Source organism: Chrysochloris asiatica, unplaced genomic scaffold (assembly GCF_000296735.1).
Source record: "Chrysochloris asiatica unplaced genomic scaffold, ChrAsi1.0 scaffold00020, whole genome shotgun sequence".
Lineage (NCBI taxonomy): Eukaryota > Metazoa > Chordata > Mammalia > Afrosoricida > Chrysochloridae > Chrysochloris > Chrysochloris asiatica.
In genome coordinates this window covers 17,453,328-17,464,994 of record NW_006408538.1, presented here as the reverse complement: position 1 = coordinate 17,464,994, position 11,667 = coordinate 17,453,328, and the positions used below count along the sequence as shown (strand labels likewise).

Here is an 11,667-nt window from a genome sequence, read left to right as displayed (position 1 = left end):
TAGGCTGTTGGTTTTGTATATATGCTCTTAATTATGTTGAGGAATTTCCCTTTAATTCCTACTTTGTTGAGTGTTTTTATCAGGAATGGATGTTGGATTTTGTCAAATGCCTTTCCTGTATCGATCGATATGATCATGAGGTGTTTTTCCTTTTTCTTATTTATATGGTGGATTACTTTGATTGTTTTTCAGATGTTGAACCATCCTTGCATTCCTGATATGAATCCCACTTGATCATGATGTATTATCTTTTTGATGTGCTGCTGGATTCTATTGGCTAGGGTTTTGTTGAGAATTTTTGCATCTATGTTCATGAGGGATATTGGTCTATAATTTTCTTTCTTAGTGATGCCCTTCCCTGGTTTTGGCATAAGGGTTATGCTTGCTTCATAAAATGTGTTAGGAAGTTTTCCATCCTCCTCTATATACTTAGTTGAGTATGTTTTGATATTTTTGATGCTTTCTGATTGCCTCCAGGTAGATGTGATCAGGAGGTGGTCTTCCCTGTTCACTCTTCTTATTGCTTGACTCAGTAACTTTCACAGGTGTTGTCTGCCTCCCTGGTGTATGGTAGTTGGTATTGGTTCTTGCCTGGATTTTGGTGTTTTATAGAATGTAATTATAGCTTGACTATATGGCAGCAGTTGCTGTCTCTTCTTGGGTAATACAGGGTGAGAAAGAGTCCCCCAAAGGTAAAAGGGGGATCATAAAACAGCAAAACAGCAAAAGCAAACAAAAAACAAAGAAACACCAAAAGACAAAATAAAAATCACCACCAACAAAAACTAGATTGGATACTGTAGTCTATAATCGCAGAAAAGGGAGAGGAGGGAGAGAAGAAAAAAAAAACCCACAAAAAAACCAATATCCTAATAGGAGTATGACTTTAATGTCCTCTTTCAACTTACTGCCTTCAAAGCCGTCTGATAAATTTCATGATGCCACTGTTGGTTGTTATGGTGTACCTCAGGATTTAATATAATTTTTGGCCTGTTTTGTTTTTAATCTCTCTTTCCCTCTCCAAACCCCTTGTTCTGGCCTTTTCACTATTAAAATATTGTTCAGGGCCGGCTCGTGGGCTGAGAGTATCTTTGTATATGTGTGGCAGAAGAATCCACCAGTGGTGCGGGCAGGGGGTGTCCACTCACTCAGGTCCCCCCTCTAGTCACCAGAATGGAGGTGCACAAACAGTAGGGGGCCAATGAACAGATACCAAAAAGAAAAAAAATCAGAACAAAGCAAAACTGACTAATTATATTGTCTACCTTTGCTCCAAGGTTCCCACAGCATTATTCTGTGGCGGAGCTGTTCCTCTGCTTGGTCTTGCCATTTGGTCTTGCACAAGTTGTCGGCTCTGGGCCGCCAAGCCTGGCAGATTAAAAAACATGTGATTTCTTACTTCCACTACAAATTCCACTAGCTATAAGCCTTCAAACTTTTAAAATATTCCTACCTATGTGATTCAAGGAGCTCTGGTAGCGAGCATAGTGGTTACGAATTGGACTATGAACCGCAAGGTCAGTAGTTCAAAACTACCAGCTGTTCCATGGGAGAAAGACGAGGCTTTCTGTTCCCATAAAGATTTACAGCCTCGGAAACCCTGTACAGGGTCGCTATGAGTCAGAACCGACTCCGCGGCACATAACCACTACCACCACCACTACCTATGTGATTCAGAGTTTTGGAGCTCTTCCCTGAACCCTCTTCACCTCGTATTCTGTGGTATTGCTGACGGCTAACTACACTGCACCTCTACCCTATATGCCATCAAGCCCCACCTCTCCCCAAGAAGAAGGTCTTTGATAAGTGATGGTAACTTCATGAACCAATGCTGGGTTTTCCATACTTTTTTTTTTTTTAATGTTTTATTGTGAATTATGTGATAGTTTACATGGGAGAACATTAGTTTTACATTCATTCTATTGTATATCATTTCCTTGCCATGATTACAATCCCCTCCATGCATCATTAACCAACCAAAGGGTATACACTACAAGCCTGCACCCTGGTTGTCAGCACACAGCTGCTCTCCCTCTCTGGGAGAGTCCCCAGCTGCACCATCTCTCCACATCATCGTCTCTGCCTCCGTCTCTGACGTCACTGCTTCTCTGGGTAGGGTCCCGCTCTCCGCTCTTCTCCATTGATGGTCCCAGGGACCTCCGCTCCTAGACTGAAATGTTAATCACTCCTCTCCTTGCTATAAAACGTCTACCTTTACATTTCCAACCCTCACAATCAGTCCTGATAACAATTATTCACTACTGTATCACAAGAGACCTATCTGCATTTCATTTCATCAGCCCTGCCCTGACAGATTGGATATTACTTTTCCATATTTTTTAGCATTACAAAATGTCACATGGAAATGTTAGCATAAATTTTGGTTGACTTTAGAAGTCCTGCAGCTCTACTTAACTATCCTTGGATCTCTATTTTCACTCTGTGGCAGTCTGTCAATTTGTAAATTACTAAGATTTGAAATGGAGTTCTGGTGTGGTGCTGTAGGAGAAGAACTGGACTACTAACTGCAAGGTCAGTGGTTCAAACCCACCAGTCATTCCTTGGAAACCCAATAAAAGGTGGCTATGAGTCAGAAATGACACAACAAGATCTAAAAGAAAAAGAAGGAAAAAAGGATGATTCGACTCACATACTAAACTAATAACTGAATTTTGATGAATCCTTAGCCTGCTGTATCTCTCCATCTGCTCTATTCTACTGGGTAATTGGTGTTTCTGAATTGATGTGAATATGGAATAGGAATTTAAGTGCTGGCTACTTTTTAACAAGGTGGCCAGGGTTGCCTAAGGTCCCTTGATCTAAACATGGGCATTTTTTCCCTTCTCTTTTTTTCCCTCCTTTTTCCTCAGATGGACTTAGGCATTCCAGCAATGACCAAGTGCTGTAACCAGCTGGACGTCTGTTATGACACATGTGGTGCCAACAAATATCGCTGTGATGCAAAATTCCGATGGTGCCTTCACTCTATCTGTTCCGATCTCAAGCGGAGTCTGGGCTTTGTCTCTAAAGTGGAAGGTAGGTATCTTCAGGGCATTTACTTTAAGAAGCTTTGCTCCTCTTTATACACAGAGTTGTAATAAGAGCCCACCATTCAAGGGCACCATCAGGGCCCACTGAACTTCTTTATACAACACTGACCAAGTCAAGAAAGGGTAAAGGAATATTCTGGGCACTGCTTCACTTAATTTCTTGCTGTCCTGCCCAGGACCTGCTGGCACCACTCCTCATGGAAAGGGCCACACTAAAGCCTTCCCAGAGTAATAAAACTCGATCCTTTAAGACCGGCGAAAGAGTTGGCCAACTTGCTCTGGTTTTCCATATCACTGTTAAATAATTTTTCATACATTAGAAGTTATTAGTTTTAAGTACCTTTTTCCTTATTTTATTCTCAATCGGGGTATGAATTTTAAAAAGTGATCTTTTGTGTATAAATGTTTATATACTTGAGATGATTAGTTTTTAACAAATGTTTAGCTGTCCAGTTAATAGCACTGATTCTGTAATTTCTTTTTCCCAATTCATTTTAGGAAGAGCTTTAATCTTTATGCTTCTGAAACCTGAACGTTGCTTCTCGCTATATAGCATTATCTAGTTTTAGATGGTAAAGGTTGAAATTTAGACTTGTAAAGAGTTGGCCTCATGCCATAGGAAGTTCACAACAGAGTCTTGGATCTTGTTCATAGATCAATGTCTAGGGAGTAGTCTTGAAGTGAATGTGTAAAAGCTTGAACTTATCAATTAGCCCTTGTAAATTAATTATAAATGGAGTGTCAGCATCTGGACCCATAAAGGGTGGAAAAGTACCTGCTGCTAATCTAGGTTCAGGTCAAGTTACTGCCTCCAAACAAGGTCCTAGTTTTCTCCTAAATCTCTCTTTGATAGTCCCACTTTGCCTGGTTCCTGCAAATTAACCCAGTTGTGCAGTTCTGTCTAATCTGTTCTCCCTATAGGAACCAGATATATTTTTATATCACAGGTGATGGTTACGGTTGTATGTCAACTTGGCTGAGCCATGGTTCTTTGGGTTGGCAGTTAGGATATAGTCATCCACCAAGATGAAAACTGATACAAGGTAATCACATTCAAGCTGAGATCTGCTATGAGCAGCCAGTCAGCTAGGAGGGCATTTTCTAAGACATGGCCTACAGTGACTAGATATGGATGTCCAGGTGAAGCACTCTAGCTTTTTGCTTGCTCTGGATCCTTAATCTGCTCTCACCATCTGATTGCTGGTTCTTTTTCTTAATTTGTTAAAGATTTTATTTATTTTTTTTAAAGGTTTTTATTGTGGATTGAGTAAAAGTTTACAGGGCAGATCATCAGTTTTACATTCAACAAATCATACACTTTGTTTCATTACAATGATTATAATCCCCTCTATGTACCATCAGTTACCAGTATTTCTCTCTATTCACTTTAGCTCTTTTTTTTTAAAAAAACACTCAGGCATATATAATAATTAAAACCACCAAAGGGCACATTCTGCAAGTCTGCCTCCTGGACGCCAGCTCTTAGTCCCTCTCTTTCCATGAATCTAGAGTCCTCAGCTGCTCCCTCTCTCCATGTCCCTATCTCTGCCTCCATGATTGCTGGTTCTTGAGTCAGTGGACTGCTGTCTTACCTGCTGATCTTGGATTCATCAGCCTTCAAAGTCCATGAGTCACCTGTCTGATCTGCCAATCTTATGTTCAGTCAGTCCCAGTAGCAGTGTGAGTCAGAAGAAGTCTCAACTAGACATCTGACCCATGGGCTTGGAACTTGCTAGCCTCTACACCTGTGTAAGCCATTTCCTTGAGGTAAATCTCTGTATATATACATATATACATAGAGTCCTGGTCTGTACATTTCCAAAGACAGTGTTTCCATCTCTAACCCTCACTTGAAGAATTCTCTGCTCTTCACCTTACAGCACTGTAGGATAAGCATTGGACTGTTAACCACACAGTCAGTGGTTCAAACCCACCACTAGTTGCTCCTCGGAAACCCTATACAGTGTCGCTATGAGTTGGAACTGACTCAACGACAATTTAACAACACATGTATGCCGGCTAATGTACTGGACTTCAAGATCAGTTTCAAGATCGGTGGTTCAAGCTCACCAGGTGCTCCTTGGAAACCCTATACAGGGTTGCTATGAGTCGGAACTGACTCTACAGCACTTAAAAACAACAAAATGTTTCACTGATTTTGCTTCTCTAGAGAATCTAGCCTAGAACATTTGGTTTGGGGAGTGGTTTTTTGTTTATTTTTTAATGTTTTATTGTGAATTATGTGATAGTTTACATGGGAGAACATTAGCTTTACATTCATCCTATCATATATCATTTCACTGCCATGGTTACAATCCCCTCCATGCATCATCAGCCAACCAAAGGGTCCAGTAAGCACAGATTTTCCATTCCTACAAGCCTGGCTCTCGGTCGTCAGCACACTGCCCCTCTCCCTCTCTGTGTCTAAAGTCCCCAACTGCTCCATCTCTCCACATCATCATCTCTGCCTTCATCTCAGGCATCACTGCTTCTCTGGGTAGGGTCCCACTCTCCGCTTTTCTTTGGGAGTGGTTTTTGAGAAACAAAATGGCAAAGGTGAATTTTCTAAATTGGTCCTTGTTTTGGGCTAATCTTAAAGACCCTGGTGACGCTGGCTCCAGCAGTTAAGAGTGCACTACTAATCCATGGCATGAGGTGGGAATAAAAATAAGCAGGATATCATCATCAAGAGAACCAATATTTGTGAGAAACAAGGCTTCGGGTGATTGCATATTGGATACTTTTCTACAATTTTGTCAGAATTCCAAGTATTAAAAGGAAGCTGGTTGATTGGTCCTACTTACCCTAGACAAAGTGTGAAAGAAAGAGATAATTCAGGCCATCAGAGCCACAGCTCAAATGTCACATAAAAGACCTGAAAGTTACCACTTGTGCTCTAAAAGAAAGCCTTATTTCTTGTAGTAACATAACTGACGTTGCCAAAAACCAACCCCAGAGTCTTATCATGCGAGGGGCAGAATTACATTCTCTACTAAGTCCCAAAATCAAACGTTGTCTGAAGTTAAATTAAGGGCATTGATTGGGAATGGGGATATATGAACAGACAATCATGACGATGGGACATTGGACATCACTTCAGCCAACAGCTGTACTACTCCCATCTGAAAACATTACTATATCTTTGTCTGCTAAACTTTTATCAGTAAAATCATTATCTCTGGCAGCACATTTGATCAGATTAACCCAGCTGTGCCTGCTAAGATAGTGCTTGGGGTATTGTCTTAGGCATCACCAGATGCAGGTGCCTTACAAGACATTGCTGAATGTTTCAGAAGACACCTCCACCACCCACTGTTGTTTCTAGGACTATAACTAGATTTTAGTCTCAGTAAGCTCCAATAAATATGACCAGAAAGAGATATGCTACACTCCAAACGAACTGCTTGTTTTTTCTAACAAGTACAACTAGAAACTTGGAGAATGTGTGTGGAAATGGCTATTATGGGTGTAGGATAATTATACAAGAAGGAGCATAAAGTTGGATTAGTCTGAATTGATTGATATGGGCCCAGTAAGCACAGATTTTCCATTCAGTTTCAGCTGGAGTAGTTAAGAGAGGACCTAATAGTTTATTAGTTTTGTTCACTGATGTGTCAGTTGATGGTTTTGTTGTTGTTGTTAGGTGCCATCGAGTTGGTACCAACCCATAGTGACCTTATGCACAGCAGAATGAAACGCTGCCCGATCCTGGGCCATCCTCACTACCGTTGCCACACTTGAGTCCATCGATGCTGCCACTTGGCCAATCCATCTCGTTGGAGGTCTTCCTCTTTTTTTCTGACCCTCCACCTTAGCAAATATCTACACTGAATCAAGTTGAAGTGCCATGCCTGCCTTAGTATACTGTAAAAGTATGCAAAAGTTTAAGGCAATTGACACGCTAGAGTACATTTCTCAGATTAGACCCATAGACTCACATGTGGAGTGCCCAGAGGACACATCTTTTCCCACAGTGGTAGTGGTGAGGAGCTTGAAGACTGCTATGATTGCTGTTTTTAAGGCAGATTTGACAGTAGGAACTACCTTAATTGAAGTAAGTAGGTTAACCATTAAGCTTCTAACCAAAAGGTTGGCAGTGTGAACCCACCTGTTCCTCTGCAGAAGGAAGATGAGACAGTCTGCTTTTATACACATTTGCAACCTCTGGAATTCTATGGAGCAATTCTACTCTATCCAATAGGGTTGCCATGAGTCCGAATTGACTCGACAGCTGTGGGTTTGGGTTTTGAGTACCTACAATGGAACTGATTAGACACTGTGGTGGGAGATGCCAAGTGGCAGCAGTAAATTGACAAAGACAAGGCGGGCATGGTTACTGTAACAGAAAACAGAGTCAGAACAGCAATCAGACTAGTCTAACTTTCATGGTTTTATCTCATTGACTACTTGGGCATAGTGTCCCTAGAAGTGAAATAGATAGGAGAGCTACTTGAACTACTGGAAGAATTCTAAGTCAAGTGAATGGCAGTCTAACCTGAATTGCCATAATAGGGTCGTAGTCCCTCAATCAATTCCCAGAATTGAGCCAATTTACAGACCCACTTCTTCTTCAATGAAGTGGAGGGTGGGTTCCCTTGTGGAAGGACCCCACTACATTGTCAAAAATGTATACTGTTAATCTTTCTTCCAGCTTCCCCGAAAGTGACATATGACCTTTTAAGAAACTAACACTTAACTGGAGAAAAGGAAATAATCACTTTTAGGAGATTACTAGACAATGGCTCTGAACTGACACTAGTTTCAGGATACCCAAAATGTCACTGTGGCCCACCAGTCAGAATAGTGGCACATAGAAGTCAGGTTATTAATGCCGTTTTAGTTCAAGTATGTTTCACAGTGGGTCCAATGGCTCCCTGAACAAATCCTGTAGTCATTCCAGGATGCATAATTGAAATAGGCATACTCAGCAACTGGCAGGACCCCCACATTATATCCCTGGCATGTGGAGTAAGGGCTCCGATGGTAGTTAAAGCCAATTAAAAGCCATTAGAATTGCCTCTACCTAGGAAAACAGTAATACCATATTCCTGGAGGGCTCACCAAGATTAGAGCTGCCATCAAAGACTTGAAGGGTGTATGGGTGGTGATTCCCACCACATCCCAATTTAATTCACCTATTTGGCCTGTATAAAATATGGATGGGTCTTGGAGAATGACAGTGGATTATGGTAAACATAACCAGGTGGTGACTCCAATTGAAGATGCTGTTCCAGATGTGGTTTCATTGCTTGAGCAAACTACTACATCTCCTGGTACCTGGTTGTTGTTGTTGTTATGTGCCATCGAGTCGGTTCCAACCCATAGCGACCCTGTATAGGGTTTCCAAGGGTGTAAATCTCTACGGGAGTAGAAAGCCTCATCTTTCTCCCGCGGAGCAGCTGGTAGTTTCGAACCGCTGACCTTAAGGTTCGCAGCCTGATTTGTAACCACTACGCTACCAGAGCTCCTTCTGGTATGCAACTATTAATCTGGCCAATGTCTTTTTCTCAATTCTGGTTTTGAAGGATCAGCAGAAGGAGTTCACCTTCAGTTTGAAAGGCCAGCAATATACTTCCACTGTCCTCCCTCAGAGGCATATCACCTTGCTGGCATTATATCATAGTGTAGTCTGCAGGAAAATTGATTGTCTTTCCCTTCCACAAGATGTCAGAGTGATCATTATATTGGTGACATTATGCTGATTGAACCTAGTAAGGAAGAAGTATCAATGACTTTAGACTTATTGGTAGGACTTTTTTTTTTTAAATGTTTTATTGTGAATTATATGATAGTTTACATGGGAGAATATTAGTTTTACATTCATCCTATCATATATCATTTCATTGCTATGGTTACAATCCCTTCCATGCATCATCAGCCAACCAAAGGGTATACACTACAAGCCTGTCCCCCAGTCATCAGCACACAGCCCCTCTCCCTCTCTGTCTAAAGTCCCCAACTGCTCCATCTCTCCATGTCATCGTCTCTACCTCCAACTGAGGCATCACTGTTTCTCTGGGTAGGGTCCCGCTCTCCACTCTTCTCCCTTGATGGTCCCAGGGACCTCTGTTCCTAGGCTGAAGAGTTAAGCACTCCCTTCCTTGCTACAAAACATCTACTTTTACATTTCCAAACCTCACAAGCAGTCCTGATAACAATTATTCACTATTGTATCACAAGAGACCCATCCTGCTAGGACATTTTTGTGCTTTTGTTGTTACGTGCCACCGAGTTGGTTCTGACTCAGTGAGACCTTGTTTCTGAGAAGCAGCTGGTGGGTTTGAACCACCAACCTTGTGCTTAGTAGTCCAGTGCTTACTCTACAGTGCCACATCAGGACTCCATTTGTATGTGTGTGTGTACACTCGAGGGAGGGAAATTAACTTGGCAAAACTTCAGGAGTCTTCCACTTCAGTTAAATTTCTAGGGGTCCAGTGGTGCATGTTGAGATATTACTTCTAAAGTGAAGGGTAAGTTGTTGAATCTAGCTGCTTCCACAATTGAAAAGGAGGCACAATGCCTGGTGGGCCTCTTTGGGTTTGGGAGGAACATAGCTACCATTTGGATGTGCTACCCCAACCTATTTATCAAATGATTCCAAAAGTTGCTAGTTTTGAGTGGGCCCCAGAACAAGAGAAGGTTTTGCAACATGTTAAGACTGCCATGGATGCTGCTCTGCCACTTGAGCTATATGATCCAGCTGATCTAGTGGTGCTTGAAGTGTCAGTGGCAAATAGAGATGCTATTTGGGGTCTTTGGCAGGTCCCTCTTGGTGAATTACAAAGCAGATCCTTAGGCTTTTGGAACAAAAGCCTGCCATTCTCTGTAGATTATTTTTTCCTTTTTGAAAAACATCATTTGGCTTATTACTGGGCTGTAGTAGAGACTGAACACCTAACCATGGACCACCAAGTCACCATGTGGCCTGAACTGCCCATCATGAAATGGGTATTAGCTGACCCACAGAGTCATAAAGTTAAACATGCACAGCAGCACACCATCATTCAGTGGAAGTGGTATTGAGATCAGACTTGAGCAGGACCTGAAAGCACAAGTTAGTTACATAAGGAAGTGACCCAAATGCACAGTCTCTATGCACTACCTTGATATTTATTACCTGTCACATTACCTTCCCTCTCCATGTCTGCACTTATGGTTTGCTGGGGAGTTCCTTATGATTACTTGACTGAGGAAGAGAAAACTCATGCCTGGTTTGCAGATGGTTTTGCACGATATGCAGGCACCACCTGAGAGGGACAGAAACAACACTGTAGCCTTTTTCTTGGTCCTCCTTGAATGACAGTGGTGAAGGGAAATCCTCTCAATGAGCAGAACTGCGAACAATGCACCTGATTGTTCACTTTGTTTGATTGTTCACAGATGTTTGACTGTATACTGATTCATGGGCTATGGCCAATGATTTATATGGATGACTAGGAATTTGGAAGAAACACAATTGGAAAGTTGGTGACAAGGAGGTGTGGGATAAAGGTATATGGATAGAACTCTCCTGAACGGCCAAAGAAGTGAAAATATTTGTTACTCACGTGCATGCTCAATCAAGGGTGACATCACAGAGGAGGAGTTTAGCAATCATGTAGATAGGATGTCATTCTGTGGAAAATAGTCATTCTCATACCCAACTGCTCTTGTCAGTAGCTGATGAGCTCATGTATAAAGTGGTCACATGGCATTGATGGAGGTTATACATGGGCTCAGCAACATGGACTTCTATTCACCAAGGCTGACTCGATTTCAGCCTGTAGGATAAACACTGGACTGCAAGGTCAATTTGAACTACAAGGTGGCAGTTCAAACCCACCAACTGCTCCTTGGAAATCCTATACAGGTTCGTTATGAGTTAGAATTGAATATTCCATCATCCTGAAATTACTGGCTAGATAAAATGATGTAATGGTCTTCTAAAAACACAATTATGGCAACATAATCCACAAAGACAATGTTCTACATACTACTTTGGTGAGTAGATACTGGGATCTAAAAAGTTCATGAGTGGTCAGTCATCTAAGGTGCAACAATTGGTCTCTCCATGTCTGGGAGAAAGCAGAGTGATGAAAATTGAAGATGCTTGGAATCACCTAGTCCAATGGACCAATGAAGCAGGAAACATCAGTCACCACAACTCTGAGACCAGAAGAACTATTTGGTACCTGGCTACCACTGTCAACTACTCTGAAAGATATCACATTAGAAAGTACCAGAGACAGTGAGAGAATATGTGGAACAAAACGGAAAATTATACCAAAAAAAGAAGCAGGATTATGGGTAAGAAAGAGAGTAGAGGAACCCAAGACTATGCCCATCCCTTGACCCACCCTTCAGGTCTGGAATGAAACCCACTATTAAGGCCTGATTTTCAGCCAAGCAGTATAGGGTGGGAAACAACATTAGTAAAGTATGCTCACCATGGATTGCTTAATCATTCAAAAGGTTAACATTTACTTAAAGACAAAGTTGAGAAGGGATGGGAAGGAGGATGAAATGGAAATAGGAACCACAGGGAGGCAGTGGAATAACAATTGCCTCATAGAAGAGATAGTAATCACGGAGATGAAATTGTATATGATTTGTTGAATGTAAAACTGATCTTGCTGTA

The 11,667-nt window shown here is 41.7% G+C and overlaps 1 protein-coding gene across 2 annotated transcripts in view; it reads left to right on the top strand.

Annotated features, from left to right (window-relative positions):
* Positions 1–11,667, top strand: part of PLA2G12B (phospholipase A2, group XIIB) — an 89,695-nt gene that overhangs the window by 73,989 nt on the left and 4,039 nt on the right. For both annotated transcript variants that reach the window (XM_006835881.1, XM_006835880.1), the window contains exon 3: positions 2,871–3,036. In XM_006835881.1, coding sequence (XP_006835944.1) covers positions 2,871–3,036 — 166 coding nt within the window. The remainder of the gene's footprint in view (positions 1–2,870; positions 3,037–11,667) is intronic.